A 21,766-nucleotide genomic window follows, 5' to 3' on the forward strand; every position below is an offset into this window, starting at 1 on the left:
ATTTGTAGGGCAATCTTGAAGCTAAACTAGGCAAGCTGGGGGCTGCAGACAGATGACAGGTAAGTAGGTAGGTAAAGAGTGAGAAAAAGAGGGGCCAAGAGAATACACTGGGGCATCAAAGGAGAAGGCACAAAGTATAAACACTGAGGCCAGCCCAGGAATCCCTCAGAGATAAAACAGCATACCTGCTGATGCCAAACACTCATCCCTGGGATCTGGGTCCCACATTCTTCTCTTTAACTAACAAGATACCCAATACTACAGACTGACTGACCCCCTAGGGAAACTGCTATTCCCAGTGGTTTGCATAGACAGGAAGCAAATATTCATGGGGAGACCAAGAGTGAAAGAGAATCATTACTGCTCCCAAGTACAGGGACACATTGGGAAGTTAATCTCAAGAGATTCAATTTTATGTTTGGAGGAACACAGATTTTTTTATTTGAAAAACAGGGCTCATTCACTTCAAGTATTTTCAAGTACTTCAATAGTCTTAGCAAAGGCCAGGCGCGGTGGCTCATGCCTGTAATCCCAGCACTTTGGGAGGCCAAGGTAGGTGGATCAGGAGTTTGAGACCAGTCTGGCCAACATGGCGAAACCCTGTCTCCACTAAAAATACAAAAATTAGCCGGGCATGGTGGTGCACGCCTGTAACCCTAGCTACTCAGGAGGCTGAGACAACACAAAAATCGCTTGCAACTGGGAGGTGGAGACTGTGCCACAGCACTCCAGCCTGGATGACAGAGCAGACTCCATCTCAAAAAAATAAACAAAAAACAAAAACAAAACTCTCAGCAAAAGCAAACAAAAACAAAAACAAAAAACATCGTCTGAAACAGAAGCTGGCAATCTGTCACAAGACGAAGGTCATCTTCAACATATTTCATCATTGTGGCCAGGGCTTCCCTTGCCCCCACTCATACATAAGCCCTATCTTACGGCTGAAATCCCTCCCTTCCCAGAACAACTGAGGTTTCACATGCCACCTCTGAAAGCCTGTGCACCAGCCAGATCTACAGGAAATGAAGGACAGGGTATGAGAGGGAAAAGCAATGGCTATTATTTTAGGAAAAGTATTTAAATGTGAAATCAAAACAGCATGGTTTTACAACTGCCTTTGAAATACATAAGAGTATTAGTTTCAGAGACAATTTGATTTTATTTATGCTAGTTATGATTTTATTTGATTTGATTTACTCATATCTTTTTTTTTCTTTTTTTTTGAGACGGAGTCTTGCTCTGTTGCCCAGGCTGGAGTGCAGTGGCACAATCTTGGCTCACTGTAACCTCCGCCTCCGGGGTTCACGCCATTCTCCTGCCTCAACCTCCTGAGTAGCTGGGACTATAGGCGCTTGCCACCACGCCCGGCTAATTTTCTGTATTCTTTAGTAGAGACGGGGTTTCACTGTGTTAGCCAGGATGGTCTTGATCTCCTGACCTCGAGATCCACCCACCTCGGCCTCCCAAAGTGCTGAGATTACAGGTGCGAGCCACCGTGCCCGGTCGGATTTACTCATATCTTAAATGAACCACTAAAGAGATGTGATAAATGGACAAAATTGAACCTTTGAAGAGAGACCATTAGAAATTAGGAAACAGGGGCTGGGTACAGTGGCTCGCGCCTGTAATCCCTGTACTTTGGGAGGCCAAGGCAGGTGAATCACAAGGTCAGAAGTTCGAGCCCAGCCTGACCAACATGGTGAAACCCTATCTCTACTAAAAATACAAAAATTAGCTGGGCTTGGTGGCACGAGTCTGTAATCCCAGCTACTCGGGAGGCTAAGGCAGAAGAATCACTTGAACCCAGGAGGTGGAGGTCGCAGTGAGTCAAGATTGCACCATTGCACTCCAGACCAGGCGACACAGCAAGACTCCGTCTTAAAAAAAAAAAAAAAAATTAGGGAAGAGGGAAGAAAAATAACTCCACACAATGAAACTAGCAAAATGTCAAAAGCCAAATGTTAATAATGAAAAAAGTCAACAACTAAATCTTCTCATTAGGTTGGAATTTTAAATATAACCAAATCTTTTGCAAATGTATAAAGGAACAAGGAAAAGAAACTTTGATAGTGAAAAATTTTCTAAGAAAGAGTTACCACACAGTGTGGCCGGGCGCGGTGGCTCAAGCCTGTAATCCCAGCACTTTGGGAGGCCGAGACGGGCAGATCACGAGGTCAGGAGATCGAGACCATCCTGGCTAACACAGTGAAACCCCGTCTCTACTAAAAATACAAAAAATTAGCCGGGCGTAGTGGCGGCGCCTGTAGTCCCAGCTACTCAGGAGGCTGAGGCAGGAGAATGGCGTAAACCCGGGAGGCGGAGCTTGCAGTGAGCCGAGATCGCGCCACTGCACTCCAGCCTGGGCGACAGAGCGAGACTCCGCCTCAAAAAAAAAAAAAAAAAAAGAAAGAGTTACCACACAGTGAACTTTCCTGTCATTCCTGGCATGACAACATGGCAACAATCACAACAAAATACTCCCCTTTTATTAATACCTTAGCTGGGAGAGATTTATGCACTCTTAAGATTAATGATTAAGAACTTTCTGAAACCATCCAAGTGGCTCTGACGAAACTTCTGAGTAACAACAATAACGACCCACATCTCTTAAAGGTTAACTACATGCTAAGTATCCTGTACTAAGGGCTTTACATGCATAATGGCATCTGATATTAATAAATGTTCATACATGTCTATTATATAACATGGACATATCATTATTCCCATTTTCGAGGTAGAAACATAAGGAAGCTTAAAGGAACTGGCATTACAGCTAGTATGAAGAGCTACTGACAAGCTCTTGCTTTCCTTAGAGTTGCAATACAGGAGCTAAGCAAAGGAGACTAAAGGAAGGGTGAGGCCCTGGTGCCTTTCCATCTCTCCCAGCACTGTACTCCCTCCCAGAATCCCTCTCTATATCCACCTCCCCTATTCTTCCTCCTAAAGCCAACAGGGGATTAGAGGTTAAAAGAAGTATTTCAGTTCAATCTCAAGAGGTTTACTTCAAATGATTCATTTTGAAAGTTTACAAGACATTTTTACATAGCACTCATCCATCATAAACTTGATTCAGTGAGAATAAACTCAGGGTGCTAGGCTGAGACAACTTTGGCTTATCAATGTTGCTGAATTTGTAGTTGATCAAAACTCCATCTACCAGGGATGTCTACTGCTGCTTTTTTATAAACCTCATGTAGGCCCCCACAGGCGGCAACTATGGGCATCATCCTAACAAAGCCAACATCTCAGCTTGAGCCCTTTTCAGAACCTGCATGTTCTCTTATCAATGGCTGCAAACCCACTGCCCTCTTTGTCATCCCAAAAAAAAAAAAAAAAAAAAAAAACAAATCAGAAGTCACAAGCACAACTTGATGAGAAACTAAGAGTGCGTATTTACTAGAAAAACAACTTAACCTATATAATCTACCAATATGGATCAAGCATAACATCTTCACACATGACAACCACATGTAGGCTATAAATTTTTACACAATTACAAATGCAACCATAGGCCGGGCGCAGTAGCTCATGCCTGTAATTCCAGCACTTTGGGAGTTGAGGTGGGCGGATCACGAGGTCAGGAGATCAAGACCATCCTGACTAAGACGGTAAAACCCCATCTCTACTAAAAATGCAAAAATTAGCCAGATGTGGTGGTGCATGCCTGTAGTCCCAGCTACTCAGGAGGCTAAGGCAGGAGAATCGCTTGAACCCAGGAGGTAGACATTGCAGTGAGCCAAGATCACGCCATTACACTCCAGCCTGGGCAACAGAGTGAGACTCCGTCTCCAAAAAAAAAAAAAAAAGAAAGAAAAGAAATGCAGCCATATGAGGTGCACACTCACGAACACAGACATACTTAAAAATGGAATCATTGCTTTGGTTAAGGTACCATCATTGGCACTTTCATTTTTCTAACTTCCAAACTCTGCACTTTACTATATTGTCTTTATCATAATAAGGTATACATTTTTTTGTAGCAATAGAAAGTTTTTTAGCCCCTATGACACTGGAATTTTCTCTAAAGCATACCATCACATAGGGTGGTTTAATACGGAAGAACATCCAACATCCTGTTGAGGATGTTTAGAGAAAGATCCAGAACTTTAAACTTCTAAATATGGAGACCCCACAGCCTGAAATTCTGATGGCAGCCCTGATTTTAACGTTCGAGCTGGAAGTAGGGTGCAGAAGTATCTGCTCTTAGACAGTGGCTGTCCATGTGGAAGCTGTTTGATCAGGCTGCAGGAAGTGCTGCTTGACAGAGCCTCATGATGCTTTCTGAGGCTCCATCTGCAGAAATTGTGTGGTGTTGGATAAGACTCAGGGAGATGCTGCAGGAAGCACAGGCAGGAGAGAAAAAGCGGAAGCTTTGGACAGATCATCAGGCTAAAGCCACAGCTAAGAAAGTGACCATTTCAGGAGGGACTTTTAATGTCTTCTGATGGCCTACCAATGACATCCAAGCTCAAGGAGAAAATTCTGCAATTAAGAAATTAGCTGGGTGAGTTCTGGAAGATTTAAAAAAATTAGTTGAGAATGGAGAAAAGGTTATGAATTCTTTTTTTTTTTTTTTTCCTGAGACGGAGTCTTGCTCTGTAGCCCAGGCTGGAATGCAATGGCATGATCTCAGCTCACTGCAATCTCCGCCTCCTGGGTTCAAGCAATTCTCCTGCCTCGGCCTCCTGAGTAGCTGGGATTACAGGTGTCTGCCACCACGCCTGGCTAATTTCTGTATTTTTAGTAGAGACAGGGTTTCACTGTATTGGCCAGGCTGGTCTCAAACTGCTGACCTTGTGATCCACCCGCCTCGGCCTCCCAAAGTGATGGGATTACGCATAAGTCACCACTCCCGGCCAGGTAATGAATTCCTAAAAAGAGAAGGCAAAGGATCTAGACTTTGTTTTTGAAGTTATTTTTCCTGCTAGGACTAAGGCAGGAGATCTGTTTAAGACAAGTTAATCTCTTCTTATTATCATCTATCTGCCAGACATCAAAGTTAGTGGTCCAACAAAAATCATCCCAATAATTTCATCTGTTCTGTAAATTGATGTATCCCCACTCAATACCTAGAACAATATCTGGGATACCACGGCCGGGTGCAGTGGCTCATGCCTGTAATCCCAGCACTTTGGGAGGCCAAGGCAGGTGGATCATCTGAGGTCCGGAGTTCGAGACCAGCCTGACCAAGATGGAGAAACCCTGTCTCTACTAAAAATACAAAATCAGCAGGGCGTGGTGGCACATGCCTCTAATCCCAGCTACTCAGGAGGCTGAGGCAGGAGAATCGCTGGAAACCGGGAGGCAGAGGTTGTGGTGAGTTGAGATTGCGCCATTGCACTCCAGCCTGGGCAACAAGAGCAAAACTCTGTCTCAAAAAATAATAATAATAAAATAAAAAATCTGGGATACCGCAAGTGCTGAGTAAATATGTGCTGAACTAAATTAATTATATCTTTCGAAAACACCAGCTCTAGAGACGAAAACCACCAAGAGATCCCTGTATCTGTTTGGCAGTTACCTGGTTGACAATCTAGCAATAGCCAAAAAAGAAATTGCTACTAGAGAACACTACTAAGGAACGACTCTAGTGTGCAAAGGCTACTCATGATATAAGCATGTTTCACTAGTAATATTCCTTACGTTCATAAATGTAAGGATAACAGAATGGGCCCCGAGGTCAGACTGCTCTAGTTTAAATCCTGGCACATACTCCATGACCTTAAACAAAGTACTTAACTTCTCTGAGTCTGTTTCCATATCTAAAAACAAAAAAGACGGGTAATAGTAATATTCCCTTCATGAAACTTGCTGAAAGGGGAAAATGAGATATGCATAGTTCCTGGAACCCAGAAGTACCTAATAAATACTAGTAATTATTCATTTTTATTTTGTATATACCCACAGTCATATCTCTGGGAAGACTACAGGATCATATATTCACTTCTCCTGACCAAAAGAAATGGCCTTAAATAAGAACTAGGCAACAGAATGCATTTTTTCCTGAGGGATAAGTGAAAAAATAAAAAAATAGCTATTAACACCATATATATATTTTTTTACTCTTCTCAATCTTCATCTCTCTTGACTTTTCTTCCCACATCTATATAAAACCATTCCTGAGCTCCTGCGACCCTTGTTTAGTACTGGCACTGCTGGCTATTAGGAGAGAGTTTTTATCTCTGTTCTGCAATAACACTGTAACTGTGGGTAAGATATTAAACTTTACAGGGCCTCAGTTTCCACATCTGTATAATGGAGGGTGAGTATAATGGAGGCAGAGTATATTATCTTTAAATTCTCTTCCAAAGCTAAAAATCCACAAATAAGTGCCCATTAACTATTATTAGTTCATTCAGGTCAAACACTGACCTAAACTCTTAGAAAGTACATTTTAGCCCTATCTGGAAAATCCACAAAATGGGTACAAGTACAACCACCCTCTGAAAGCTAAATTTTGCCTGGCCAGTTTCAAAGCTCTAATTTTAAATGCCATTGTGGGATAGCAACTGACATGGAAAGATGTTTACAATACACATTTTTGGTGAAAAAGGCAGATTACAAAATATGATCAGCAATATTAATCCCAATTTGATTAAAAAATATATATATACCTACCCATATATCTGCTTAAAGTGTACAGAATACACTCCTAGTTGTTTATAATCTTTCTTTAAAAAATGTTTTTGCTTACCTGTACCTTATTTTTCTACAAAGAATGCTTATGGCTTCTGAAATAATTCAAACAGGTGTTTTATTTAACAAGAAAGATGGATTTGGTGCCCAAACGATAACCATATCCCTCCCTAGAGCAGAGCTCAGCACCCAGCAGGTCCCCCAGAGGCAACAACATCCTTTGCACCCTGTGTCTGGAGCTGGGCTGGAGTGGGGGTACTGTGATGTTTTTAGGTATCAGTCATCAGGTACCATCAAGATGGCCCCAGATCCCTCCCTCTTGTTCATCTCAACTTTCAGAGCCATCAGCTGCCCACTTAACTAGCTTTACCAATTTGTAACCCTCTGAGCAGAGTTTTCAAAACATAATCAAAGGTCCTAAATTATGGTTTAAGGTTTTAACTGTCACATTCACTGATTTAGAATAATCAAGGATAGAAGAATCCATTTTACTCTGGCAGCAATCCAATTTTAAAAGTCAGAGTTAACTACCAGTCCTCATTTTATGCTGTCCGATGCCAGTCCTTTCTGATCACAAGGAAAAAAAAATAAGCTCACCATGTTTAAAAGCATAATCTTAAAATACTTTATCCAGTTAAGCACTTTTGTTTCTAACACAAAGTGCTGACTCTCGACAGATTCTCTAGCATACTGAAGGTCACCACTGCTGAACCTATCTCATCAGCCAAGAACAAGCTTATCACCAGGTACAGGTATCATTACATCATAAGGTGTAAAGGTTGTTCTGGCAGCTCAGTCATCCACCAGCAACAGGTGTCTAAGAAACTGAGATTTCCCAGCTACCAAAACCCAGACAAAGAAATAAGCAACAGTTGGCCGGGCGGGGTGGCTCACGCCTGTAATCCCAGCACTCTGGGAGGCCGAGGCAGGTGTATCACAAGGTCAGGAGTTCGAGATCAGCCTGGCCAATATGGTGAAACCCTATCTCTACTAAAAATACAAAAATTAGCCACGCGTGGTAGTGCGCGCCTGTAGTCCCAGCTACTTGGGAGGCTGAGGCAGGAGAATTGCCTGAACCTGGGAAGCGGAGGTTGCAGTGAGCCAAGAGCATGCCACTACACTCCAGCCTGGGTGACAGAATAAGGCTCCATCTCAAAAAAAGAAAAAAAGAAAAAAAGAAAAAAGAAATAAGCAACAGCATGACATACACCAAGGCAGTTCAGAGAAAGGCAACATGAGGGAAAGCAGGGTAGAAATAGGAGAGGACAGTTCAGAAAAGTGTCCTGAGGAACTCCTCCCACTGGGTAAGCCAAGAGAAAGTTACCAGACCCAGGGCTCTCAGAAGCACATAAGCCATGCCTTGATGCTGCTCACCTGCATTTCCCATCATATGATTACCTGGCAAAATCTATATACTTAAAAATACATTGCCTTCTCACCCCTTCCTACCCTTATCTTTTTTTTTTTTTTTTTGAGATGGAGTCTCACTCTGTCGCTGAAATGCAGTGGTGCAATCTTGGCTCACTGCAACCTCTGCCTCCCGGGTTCAAGCGATTCTCCTGCCTCAGCCTCCTGAGTAGCTGGGACTAACTACAGGCACGCACCACCACGTCCAGCTAATTTTTGTATTTTTAGTAGAGATGGGGTTTCACCATGTTGGCCAGGATAGTCTCGATCTCCTGGCCTCGTGATCCACCCACCTAGGCCTCCCAAAGTGCTGGGATTACAGGCGTGAGCCACCATGCCCGGCCTTACCCTTAACCCTTATCTTTTAAAAAACCATCCACAATTTAGGGCAGAGCCTTATCCTCCGTTACAAAACATGTTTAGAGTCAGACTACAACAAAGAGACATAGTGTCTGCACAGCATTATTTTAATGCAAGAAAACAAAACTGCCAACTACAAGGATCTGAAAAATGTGACCACTTCAGGCTTATTTTGGAGCTGAACCACTCCCCTTCCCTAATTATCCCTCAAAGGAAATGTATCAGGCACTGTAGGCAAAGAGGGAAACATGTCTAATTACAACATGTGCACTTGGTGGATGAAGAATTTGAACATTCTTGAACTCTGGCCACATTTCAGAAGACTTTCCACTTGTAATTTAACTTCACTGAAAAGTTTAAGGATCAGTTGCACTTCAACCAGGGCTCTATCAAAAAAAAGACACAAAGAATACCCGACAATGATAGGCAATCAAAGCAAAAATGAACAAATGGGATCACATCAAGTTAAAAAGCTTCTGCACAGCAAAGGAAACTACCAACAAAATGAAGAGATAACCCACTGAATGGCAGAAAATATTTATAAACTGTCTATCTGACAGGGGATTATTAACAAGAATATGTAAGAAGCTCAAACAACTCAATAGGAAAAAATCTAATAATCCACTTAAAAATGGACAAAAGATCTGAATACACATTTCTCAAAAGAAGATATACAAATGGCCAAAAAAGGTATATGAAAATGTGCTTAACATCATTGATCACCAGAGAAACGCAAATCAAAATTACAATGAGTGCTCACTTCGGCATCACATATACTAAAATTGGAAGGACACAGAGAAGATTAGCATGGCCCCTGTGCAATGATGACATGCAAATTCATGAAGCACTTCATATTTTTAACAAATCTTTAAATGTTAAAAAAAAAATTATGAGATATCATTTTATCCCAGTTAAAATGGCTTATATCCAAAAGATAAGCAATAACGAACGCTGGTAAGGGCGTGGAGAGAAGGGAACCCTCATACACTGTTGGTAGGAACGTAAATCAATACAACCACTGTGGAGAACAGTATGGAGGTTCCTCAAAAACTAAAAATACAGCTAGCATATGATCCGGCAAGCCCACTGCTAGGTATACACCCAAAAGAAAGGAAATCAGGGCCAGGCGTGGTGGCTTACGCCTACAATCCCAGCACTTTGGGAGGCTGAGGCAGAAGGATTGCTTGAGCCCAGGAGTTTGAGAGCAGCAGGAGTTCCCCCAGGCGGGCAAGACAGCAAGACATCACCTCTACTAAAAATTTTAAAATTAGCCAGGTGCTCTGGCATGCACCTGTAGTCCCAGCTACCTGGGAAAATCGCTTGAGTACAGGAGGTGGAGGCTACAGTGAGCTGTGACCATGCCACTGTACTTCAACCTAAGCAACAAAGCAAGATCCCGTCTCTAAAAAAGGAAGGAAGAAACAAAGAAAGGAAATCAGTATATGGAAGAGAAATCTGCACTCCCATGTTTATTACAACACTATTCACCATAGCCAAGATTTGGAAGTAACCAAAGTGTCCATCATCAACAAATGAATAGATGAAGAAAATGTGGTACATATACACAAGGGAGTACTATTCAGCCATAAAAAAGAATAAGATCCTGTCATTTGCAACAATGAATAGAAATGGAGGTCATTATGTTAAGTGAACTACCTCAGGCAGAGAAAGACAAACTTTGCATGTCCTCACTTATTTGTGGGAGCTAAAAATTAAAACAATTGAACTCATGGAGATAGCAGAACGATGGTTACCAAATGCTAGGAAGGGGAAAGTGGGGATGTTTAATGGGTACAAAAAAAACAGTTAGAATAAGATCTAGTAAGTGACAGCACAACAGGGTGACTACAGTCAACAATAATTTATTTTATATTTTACAATAACTTAAAGAGTATAATTGGATAGTGTGTAACACAAAGGAAGGATAAATGCTTGCAGTGATGGATACTCCATTCATGCATTATATGCCTGTATCCAAAGATTTCTTTTCTTTTTTTTTTTTTTGAGATGGAGTCTTACTCTGTCGCCCAAGCTGTAGTGCAGTGGTGTGATCTCAGCTCACTGCAGCCTCCGCCTCCTGCGTTCAAGCGATTCTCCTGCCTCAGCCTCCCAAGTAACTGGGATTACAGGTGTGCACCACCACGTCTGGCTAATTTCGGGGTTTCACCATGTTGGCCAGGCTGGTCTCGAACTTCTGACCTCAGGTGATCCACACACCTCAGCCACCCAAAGTGCTGGGATTACAGGTGTCAGCCACCACACCCAGCCCAAATAGTTCATGTATTCCATTAAATATATACACCTACTATACCCACAAAAATTTTTTTTAATTTTAAATGTTTTAAAAAGACACAGAGAGAAACTGACCATATTATTTACATGTGATACTACAAGGGAAGCCTGCTGAAACTGTAAGATGACCCTGACTCCACGTCAAGTGCTAACAGAGGAAATGGTTTGTATTTTACAACTAGGACTAAAAATAAGACCAATTTTAAGAGCACTCTCCCCTGGAGAAAACACACATATCTTGAATTTAAAGATACATATGCAAATGCCTCAGGCCCCAGGTGGTCTTACAGAAGCAGTCCCTGATCAGATCTCTCATCCACAGCCCATGTGCTTCTGCATTACAGAGGTGGGAAGACATCTGCAACAAATTTGGCGGTGATTCTGCACTTCTGCTGGAGAGAAGAGCAGAAAAAAACCTTCACAGATCCAAAATGAGAAGGCATCTCATTAGGCATTTGGATTAAGAACTATTACTCAAGATGCCCTGAGCAAGGCCTACAAGTTCTGATCTCTCTAACCTCCTCTCCTAGGACTGTCCCCCTTGTCCATGGGCCTCTGCCATGCTGGCTTCCTTGACGCTCTGCCAACCCTTCAGACACACTCCCACCTCACAACCTTCCCGGGGGCTGTTCTCTCTACCTGGATGACTCTTCTCTCAGACCCCTCACATCTTCAAGTCTCGGCTCAAATGCCACCTTTGCGCGGAGGAAAAAGATTTCTTTCCTTTACCACGATATTTATCGCCTCCTACTACACAGTATAATTTACTTAAATATCTATAATTCACCCTGTTTCTCCTCTCCCCCTCAAATAAGTTCCAGGAGAGCAGAGATCTCTGTCTTGTTCACTGATGTCTATCACAAGCACTTAGTGCCTGACACATAGTAGGAGCTCAAGAAGTATTATCTGAATGAATGAACAAACTTCTTGACCTGAAGATTCAGAACAGTAAGAAGTGGGTGGAAAGGATGATGGTGAGGGGATGAGGAGAAAGAAGCGACATCGGAGAATTCCCAAGCGAGAGGCAGAGACTGGCCGAGGCCAGGCCGACCCCCGTTTCTCCTCGCAGAGCTGACGGGAGGCGGACGTAGGTGCAAGACATCCCGCCAGCGGCACCCGAGGCACTCAGAGGCCGGCAGCGGAGGCCGGCGGGCTCCGGGCTCACTGAGAAAGTCCAGAGGCAGGACGGACCCACGCGGGCTCCGAGCAGGCCCCGTTAGGGGCTCCGACCCCTGGCCCTACCCCTCCCAGCAGTGCCCACAACCCCAGGTCCTGGCCAGAATCCCCAGGGGCGTTCCGGGCCGCAATCCCTTCTCGGCTCGGGCCCCTCCACCAGCCTCCAGCGGCCAGGCCCTGCGCTCGGGCACCTGCCTGCCTGCGCCAGGGTCCCCACTCTGGCCCGCGTGGAGGCCCCAGCGCGCCCCTGCGGCCTCAGCCCGCCTGGCTGCCCCATCGCCCGGCACAAGGGCAGGAAGCGCTCCGCGGCACTCCCCGCGGCAGGGAAGGGGCTCCCGGCGCCCCTCTCCCGGGCCGCCCCTGCCCCACGCCCCGCCTGCGCGGCGCCCCCTCACCTCAGGGCGTACGTACGACACGAAGGAGGGCTTGGGGGCCTTGGTGCCGCCGCCACCGCCGACTACTCCTTTCCCCAGCATACCGCCGCCCTGGGAAGCAGCGCCGCGCGGACGCAGAGGTGGCGGCTCGGGCTCCAGCTGGGGCAGCAGCGGCGGCCACCAGCACTAGCGGCTGGGGCTCCGCCCATCCCCAGGGCCGCGACCGCCGCGGTGCCGCCCGCATCCGGCTCCGCCGCTGACACCGCTCGCCCCGCCCAGGCCCGTGGGCCCCGCCCACCCCGCGCTCTGGCCCACAGAGCCAGGAGACCGCTGCTGGAGGCCACGCCCACCCTCCCGCAGGAGGGTCTGACCCGCCGAGATTCAACACCTTCCTGCGGCAAAGCCCGCCCTCATGCTTTCTCTGACTGGCCAGAGGCGTTGCCGGCCGAACCCCCGCGCCCAACCCCTTCTTGAGTGAGTTTGGAGAGATGTTTCCTCTAACCAATCCAGAGAGGTTTCTCTCCGGACTTTCCGACGATTGGGTGGCGAGGATATAACTGTCGTCCAATGATCGTGCAGTCACCAAGTTGTCGTTAGCAGTGGTTCACGGCAGTCGTTTTCTTCCTCTTGCTTGTGTCTTTGGAATAAAACGTCAAAAAATGGGTTGTGTGGAATCTTGCTATAGGAGTTCCCAACTTACATCGATGACGTTCAAGGTTTTTTATTTTATTTTATTATTATTTACTTTTGAGACGGAGTTTTGCTCTTGTCGCCTAGGCTGGAGTGCAATGGCGCGATCTCGGCTCATTGCAACCTCCGCCTTCCGGGTTCAAGCGATTCTCTTGCCTCAGCCTCCCGGGTAGCTGGGATTACAGGCTCCCGCCACTACATCCAGCTAATTTTTTTCTTTCTTTGGTCGTTCTGTCGCCTAGGTTGGAGTGCAATGGCGTAGTATAGGCTCGCTGCAACCTCCGCCTCCCGGGTTCAAGCGATTCTCCTGCCTCAGCCTCCCGAGTAGCTGGGATTATAGGCGCCTATAATCACACCCGGCTAATTTTTGTATTTTTAGTAGAGACGGGGTTTCACCATGTTTGCCAGGCTGGTCTCAAACCCCTAACCTCGTGATCCGCCCGTCTCGGCCTCCCAAAGTGTTAATACTAGAGACGTGAGCCACCGCGCCTGGCTGCTAATTTTTGTATTTTTAATAGAGACGGGCGTTTCACCATGTTGGCCAGGCTGGTCTCAAACTCCTGACTTCAGATGATCCACCCGCTTCGGCCTCCCGAAGGGCTGAAATTACAGGCGTGAGCCACCGCGCCCGACCTCAAGGTTTATTATTTTAAATGTAAACAAAAATGAGGCCGGGCGCGGTGGCTCAAGTCTGTAATCCCAGCACTTTGGGAGGCCGAGGCGGGCGGATCACGAGGTCAGGAGATAGAGACCATCCTGGCTAACCCGATGAAACCCCGTCTCTACTAAAAAATACAAAAACCTAGCCGGGCGAGGTGGCAGGCGCCTGTAGTCCCAGCTGCTCGGGAGGCTGAGGTAGGAGAATGGCATAAACCCAGGAGACAGAGCTTACAGTGAGCTGAGATCCGGCCACTGCACTCCAGCCTAGGCGACAGAGAGACAGAGCGAGACTCCGTCTCAAAAAAAAAAAAAAAAAAAAAATTCAAAAAAAAAAAATTAAATGTAAACAAAAATGAGACAAATGGTGACTCACGCTTCTAATCCCAGCACTTTGGGAGGCCGAGGCGGGTGGATTTCTTGATCTTAAAAAACCCTCATTTTTTAGTCAAGATTGTAAAGAAAATTCATTTCAATTCTACATTTGGTGCCAAGCGTTGTTGGTTGCAGATAAATAAGATAGAATCCAGCTCTTAAGAAATTCAATCTAGTGGAAAAAAATTGATAAAAATTTGCAGTTAATTTTTTAGGTGTCAGGCACTGTGCTAAGTACTCTCATTGGTGACCTTGATTTTTACCCTCTTAATCTCCATGTGCTCCCCCTTCCCAAATACACTTCAAATAAATATAAAATCTTAGTGAAAACAAATGTGCCTTCTTTTGCAAACATAGTTTCAACACAAGTCCTGCAGCTCCCTTTCCAGCTAGATTGCCACTTGTAAGCCTATTTGGTATGACTGTGCTGCAGCCGCCACTGAGTTTCCTTATCCCTGTTTCCAGGTGACAAAACAGAGATGCAAGTAATTTGCCCAGGTCTCACAACTAGTCACCGAGAGAGCTGGGATTTCAACCCAGGTTTGTCTCATTCGAAATCCCAAGTTCTTAACATTATAATTACACAAATTAGAAAGGAGCACAATGAAAGTGTGGTCAATTGTATTTGGGAAGACCAAGTTGAAGCCATCCTTACAAAGTTGAGAATTCTGCACAGAAATAGAATTGTAAGTAAGCGTTAGTCAGGCTGCAGTTTGGCCTGCTTCTTCGTATTGATAACTCGACTTCATGTAACAGTAGGTACTGATCATTTGCATGCCTGTTGTTTCAATAGGTAGGATTTCTGGCTCTGGAATCATAAGAGTTTTGTTTAAGAATTGCTTAGGCAGATCCTAAGTTCCAGCAGAATAGCCGACATCAACCAGTTTAAAGACCGCCCCCACCCCAACACACACACACACACACACACACACACACACACACACACACGCAAACCGAAGCAGTGTGAAAATACAATTTCTTCATCTCTCTGTCTCATGACTTCGCCCTGCACTTTTCAACCAATCAATGATCTCCACACTTTGGTCCACTTCAAAACCCTTAAATACCCTAGCCCCAGGCAGGGTGCAGTAGCTCACACCTGTCATCTCAGCACTTTCAAAGGCCAAAGTAGGAGGCTCACTTGCGTTCAGGAGTTCAAGACCAGCCCAGACAACATAGTGAGGCCCTGTCTCTACGAAACATTAAAAAATTAGTTGGGCATGGTGGTGCAAGCCTGTAGTCCAAGGTACTCAGGAGTATGAGGTGGAAAGATTGCTTGACCCCAGGAGTTAGAGGTTACAGTGAGCTGATATGTCACTGCACTCCAGCCTAGGTGACAAAGCAATATCCTGTCACCAAAAAAAAAAAAAACAAAAAAACAAACAAACACATAGCCCCAAACTCCTTGACTCTTCAGAGAAATGAATTTGAGGTTTCCTCCTGTCTCCTCATCCAGCAACCCTACAATTAAACCTCTTTCACTGCTGTAACCTGGTGTCTTGGTGTATTGACTTGTCCAGTGCATTGGGCAACAAACCTATTATGGTTACAAAGTAAGGCTTCATAAAAAAAGATATTCCTCATGGGAGTGTTAAAGAATACATTTCATTGTCAAGACTAATATCACTATATTTTGCAGCAGTCTTCACTTTTCGAAGTAGAATGGCAGAGCAGATTTTTAGACACTGAGCAAATGTTTCCTTTCTCACTTTTCAAAGTATTTTGAATTTCCATGACCTTTCACCATAGTTGTTAGTAAATGTGACTGTGTCCAAGGCTGGCTTCTTTGGACATGAAACTAGTGCAGTCACACAGAATCTCACACTTAAGAAGGCTCAGAGGCCGAGTGCAGTGGGATGACACCTGTAATCTCAGCACTTTCAGAATTCAAGGCAGGCAGATCACTTGAGTCCAGGAGTTTGAAGCCAGACTGGGCACCATAGGGAGACTCGGTCTCTACAAAAAAAACAAAGAATTAGCCTGGCATGGTGGTATGCACCTGTAGTCCCAGTCTCAGCTACTTGGGTGGCTGAAGTGGGAGGATCACTTGAGCTCTGGAGGCAGCAGTGAGCCATGATTACGCCACTCACTCCAGCCTGGGTGACAGAGCAAGACCCTGTCTCAAAAAAAAAAGGAGAGGGGGCTTGGAGTTTAATCCTTTATAGTTTTGGCTTGAGCTTCTTTTTTTTTTTTTTCCTGGAGGGTGGGGGACAGAGTCTCACTCTGTTGCCTAGGCTGGAGTGCAGTGGCGTGGTCTCAGCTCACTGCAACCTCTGCTGCCCGGGTTCAAGTGATTCTCCTGCCTCAGCTTCCTGAGTAGCTGGGATTACAGGCGCCTGCTACCATGCCCAGCTAATAATTTTTGTATTTTTAGTAGAGATGGGGTTGCACCATCTTGGCCAGGCTGGTCTTGAACCCCTGACCTCGTGATCCACCCACCTTGGCCTCCCAAAGCGCTGAGATTTCAGGCGTGAGCCACTGTGCCTGGCCGGACTTGAGCTTCTTAGTAATTTTATCTTTGAGTGTGTGTTTTAAGTGAAGATTAATGGTTGATGAGCAATGGAGCACACACAACGGATCTTGGCGCCTCAGCTCATGCACAGCCCCACCTCCCCGCCCCTCCTCCCTCCTCTTGGGTGCCTGCTACCCCATTGCACTGTGGCTCTCCCTAGCCAACTCCACAACTGCTGCCCACTTCTACCCAGGGCAGCAACCGGGTCTCATTGCCCAGGAGTGTGGGCGGGTGGAGTCTCCTGTCCCGCCGTCACCATCCATCCTCCCAGTAGGTGCCTGGGCACCGTCTCGCAGAGGATCAGGGTGAGGCATAGCTCCCCAACCCTCTCTGGTATCTCCGGGTTAAGGTGGCAGCTATCCCTGCCCTAGATTGGCAGTGCCTCAGCGACTGGCAGGGCCTTCCGCCCACCCCCATCCAGGTACCAAATATGGCCTGGGTAGCAGAAGCAACCATCCCTTAGGGGTCACCCATCCAGTACGAGAAGGAGAGTTGACTTCCCCACCCCCTGGCCAGAGCCCCACATTCTCATTTTGTGCTTGGCCCTGAAAATGATGCAGCCAGTGCAGCCTGTTCTCTGTCTTATCTCTATGTCCTTGGGTAAAGTACTTCCTCTCTCTGTGCCTCTATTTCCTCACCTTAAAATGAGGGTGACAACAACAATAATAACTACTTCGCCGGGCGCGGTGGCTCAAGCCTGTAATCCCAGCACTTTGGGAGGCCGAGACGGGCGGATCACAAGGTCAGGAGATCGAGACCATCCTGGCTAACACGGTGAAACCCCGTCTCCACTAAAAAAATACAAAAAACTAGCCGGGCGATGTGGCGGGCGCCTGTAGTCCCAGCTACTCGGGAGGCTGAGGCAGGAGAATGGCGTAAACCCAGGAGGCGGAGCTTGCAGTGAGCTGAGATCGCGCCACTGCACTCCAGCCTGGGCGACAGAGCCAGACTCCGTCTCAAAAAAAAAAAAAAACTACTTCACTGTATTACACTGGTGTAGTCCCCTGTATTCACTAATACAGGGGACTGTATTAGGTTCTCTAGAGGGACAGAACTAATGCAATATACATAAATATATACATATATATAAAGAGCAGTTTATTAAGTATTAACTCACTTGATCACAAGGTCCCACAATAGGCCATCTTCAAGCTGAGGAGCAAGGAGAGCCAGTCCAAGCTCCAAAACTGAAGAACCTGGAATCCGATGTTCGAGGACAGGACGCATCCAGCACGGGAGAAGGATGTACGCTGGGAAGCTAGGCCAGTCTCTCTTTTCACATTTTCCCGCCTGCTTATATTCTAGCTGCGCTGGCAGCTAACTAGATTTCGCCCATCCAGATTAAGGGTGGGTCTGCTGTTCCCAGTCCACTGACTCAAATATTATCTCCTTTGGCAACACCCTCACAAACACACCCAGGATCAATACTTTGTATCCTTCAGTCCAATCAAGTTGACAGTATTAACCACCACAGGGACTGTTTGGAAGATTAAACAAGTTGATTCAGGTGATGTCTGGTATACAGCAAGAACTAAATAGGTGATGGCTATCCTCTGTACAATCTCACCAAGTAGAACGTAACTTGCTCAGTTTCAGGGATTATAGAAGGAAAAGCAAAGTGACTCCTCCCTGCTAATTAACTATGGGACTTTGTTAAAGAAAGATGTTTGTTTGTCTTTGTTTTTAACTTCTGGCCCGAACATTGGACTAGATTTCTAATTTCATGGTTTTGTTTGCTTTTGTTTTTTTGTTGTTTTTTGAGACGGAGTCTCACTCTGTCCCCCAGGCTGGAGTTCAGTGGCACAATCTCGGCTCACTGCAAGCTCTGCCTCTTGGGTTCATGCCATTCTGCTGCCCCAGCCTCTCGAGTAGCTGGGACTACAGGCGCCCGCCACCACACCCAGCTAAGTTTTTGTATTTTCAGTAGAGACGGGGTTTCACCGTGTTAGCCAGGATGGTCTCAATCTCCCGACCTCGTGATCCACCTGCCTCAGCCTCCCAAAGTGCTGGGATTACAGGCGTGAGCCACCGCGCCCAGCCTGTTCTTGTTTTTGAGACAAGGTCTTACTCTACTGCCCCAGCTGGAGTGCAGTGGTGCAATCACGGCTCACTGAAGCATCAGCCTCCTGGGCTCAGGTAAAGATCCTCCTGTCTCAGTCTCTCAAGTAGCTGGGACTATAGGCACATGCCACCACGCCCAGCTAATTTTTTTTTTTTTTTAGAAATGAGGTCTCACTATGTTGCCCAGGCTGGTCTCAAACTCCTTGACTCAAGTGATCCTCTTGCCTCTGCTTTCCAAAGTGCTGGGATTACAGGTGTAAGCCACCATGCCCAGTCCTACATTTCAAATTTCTAATTCACCACACCAAATTTACCATCTTTCAGATCATCCTGTGGTATATAATTATCCTGACTTTCAGCATCCATTTGTGGTCAGGTTAGTTTGCAACGCCATGATTCTGATAACTTGACACTATTATGGGATCCTTGGACGTGTCGCTTTTCTGGCCAGAAGCCTCTGTGGCTGGTGGCACCTTTGCCTGAGTTCGGTTCAGGCCCCCTGGGCCCACTCATCCTGGCGGACTGTTCGAGGCTCGCACTACTAGCCTGGATCCCATGCCTTCAAAAAGACTGGAGCAGAGTGGCCAGGGGTGTGTGAGTGAGTGAACACGGGATCCAGCCACTGTGCACAGTCAGGCATGCTGGCTGCTGCAGTGGGGCAGGCAGCTCCACGTGCCAGCTCACTGTGAGGCTGCAGCTGAACCAGGTGCACCGCAAACAGCTTCCATAGCTAGCACCAGGGAATGCGGTGGTGCCCAGAAGCCTGGAGGCTCCAGGAACCACTGGGCCCCAAAGCAGGAGTCACAGCACAGCCCTGGCTTGGGTAGCTCCCAGGTCTAGGCTCCCTAAAGGGCCACAGCTCTTCTCTCCTTCTCTCTTCTCTCCTCCCTGTGGCCCACAATATGGTAAGGGGCATGTTTCAGCCCTGTTTGTGTTACAGCTATTTTAGCACCACCATTTGGCAGTGTCACATGCATCGGTGTGAAGACAGTCCACCAAACAGGCTTTGTGTGAGCAACAAGGCTGTTTATTTCACCTGGGTGCCAGCGGGCTGAGTCCGAAAAAGGAGTCAGCAAAGGGTGGTGGGATTATCATTAGTTCTAGGTTTGGGATTGGCGTACATACATTCTTAACTGGGGGTGGGGGGAGGAATATTACAAAGTATCTTCTTAAGGGTGGGGGAGAATATTACAAAGTACCTTCTTAAGGGCGGGGGAGGCATCAGTTAGGGTGGGGCAGGAACAAATCACAATGGTGGAATGTCATCAGTTAAGACGATTTTCACTTCTTTTGTGGATCTTCAGTTGCTTCAGGCCACCTGGATGTATATGTGCAGGTCACAGGGGATATGATGGCTTAGCTTAGGCTCAGAGGCCTGACATTCCTGTCTTCTTATATTAAGAAAAACAAAAAAAAATAGTGGTGAAGTGTTAGGGTGGTGAAAATTTTTGGGGGTGGTATGGAGAGATAATGGGTGATGTTTCTCAGGGCTGCTTCAAGTGGGATTGGGGCGGTGTGCGAACCTACAGTGGGAGAGATTAAACTGAAAAAAGATTTTGGGGTAAGGGTACTATTGTGGGGGTTGTTAGAAGGAGTATTTGTTGTATAGAATTATTGGTGATGCCCTGGGGAAGGGGAAGATACAGTTTTGTATGAATTGAGAAACTAAATGGTAGACACAAGGTCCGAATAAAAGAAGGAGAAAAACAGGTATTAAAGTACTAAGAATTGGGAGTACCCAGGACATCCAGTTAAAGAGTGTCCAAGGGGGTTCAGCGTAATTATTTGCTTGGCTGGTGAGTTTTTGGGCTCTATCCTTGAGTTTTTTTTTTTTTTTTTTTTTTTTGAGACGGAGTCTCGCGCTGTCACCCAGGCTGGAGTGCAGTGGCCAGATCTCGGCTCACTGCAAGCTCCACCTCCCGGGTTCACGCCATTCTCCTGCCTCAGCCTCCGGAGTAGCTGGGACTACAGGCGCCTGCCACCTCGCCCGCCACCTCGCCCGGCTAGTTTTTTGTATTTTTTAGTAGAGACGGGGTTTCACCATGTTAGCCAGGATGGTCTCGATCTCCTGACCTCGTGATCCGCCCGTCTCGGCCTCCCAAAGTGCTGGGATTACAGGCTTGAGCCACCGCGCCCAGCGAGTTTTTTTATGTTGTCATATACCAGGCCAGATTGATTTAGAGAAAAACAACACTCTTCATTTAAAAATATAGTCCCCTTTTTTTAGCAGTGAGTGAGTCAGGTCCTTGGCAATTTTGGAAGAAAGAGAAATGCAAAGCCAGCAATAAGGATTAGAAATGGCTGGGAGAGAGTGAGTGAGATCGATAGTGTGGTGGAGATAGCTGGGGAGAAGTAGAGGGAGGCATAAGAACGGGAACGAGAATAAGAGTGAGTATTGGCCGGGCGCGGTGGCTCAAGCCTGTAATCCCAGCACTTTGGGAGGCCGAGACGGGTGGATCACGAGGTCAGGAGATCGAGACCATCCTGGCTAACACGGTGAAACCCCGTCTCTACTAAAAATACAAAAAACTAGCCGGGCGAGGTGGCGGGCGCCTGTAGTCCCAGCTACTCCGGAGGCTGAGGCAGGAGAATGGCGGGAACCCGGGAGACGGAGCTTGCAGTGAGCTGAGATCTGGCCACTGCACTCCAGCCCGGGCTACAGAGCAAAACTCCGTCTCAAAAAAAAAAAAAAAAAAAAAAAGAGTGAGTATTAAAGCAAAGAATAGGGCTTCGTCAGAGTGAAAGTATTGGAGTGTGTCCTGTCAGCAAAGATCATCTATTCACTCTAAGAGGGAGTCAAGAGTGGCGGACTGGGGATAGATTTTCACGATGGAAAGGAAATGAGAGGTTTTACGAGGTGGGCTAACGGCTTGTAACTTACATGGAAAAGGTTATGAAATGACAACAGAATAGAATGGGCCTGTGAGGCTGGATGGAGATATTTTTTGTTTGGTCTAAGAACCATCTGCCTTGAGGGGAGAGGAATTGATATGTGGAAACTTCAGTAGGAGAGTAAATAGGAGCAACCAATGAGAAGGAGAAAAACTGGCCATGAGGGGCAGAAGTTGGAACACTAGCTGCATCTTTAGCTGCCTTATCAGCATAAGCATTGCCCTGAGTGATGGGATCTGATGCCTTTTGATGGCCCTTGCAGTGAATGACTCCAGCTTCCTTTGGACATAAAGCAGCTTTAACAAGAGTTTTTATTAAGGAGGCATTAATGATG

General features: G+C 46.2%; 1 protein-coding gene and 1 non-coding gene across 2 annotated transcripts in view; one reads left to right on the forward strand and one right to left on the reverse strand.

Moving 5' to 3' along the window:
- Positions 1-12,518, reverse strand: part of MTMR12 (myotubularin related protein 12) — an 87,346-nt gene extending 74,828 nt beyond the window's left edge. The window contains exon 1 of the mRNA XM_025389388.1: positions 12,267-12,518. Within this exon, the coding sequence (XP_025245173.1) occupies positions 12,267-12,347 (81 nt within the window). The 5' untranslated portion in view covers positions 12,348-12,518. The remainder of the gene's footprint in view (positions 1-12,266) is intronic.
- On the forward strand, positions 9,156-9,262 carry LOC112627158. The gene has a single exon (XR_003120028.1). It is a non-coding gene; the product is annotated as a U6 spliceosomal RNA (small nuclear RNA).
- Positions 12,519-21,766: the final 9,248 nt, after the last annotated feature.

The sequence above is a fragment of the Theropithecus gelada genome, chromosome 6, assembly GCF_003255815.1.
Source record: "Theropithecus gelada isolate Dixy chromosome 6, Tgel_1.0, whole genome shotgun sequence".
In the NCBI taxonomy this organism is placed as follows: domain Eukaryota; kingdom Metazoa; phylum Chordata; class Mammalia; order Primates; family Cercopithecidae; genus Theropithecus; species Theropithecus gelada.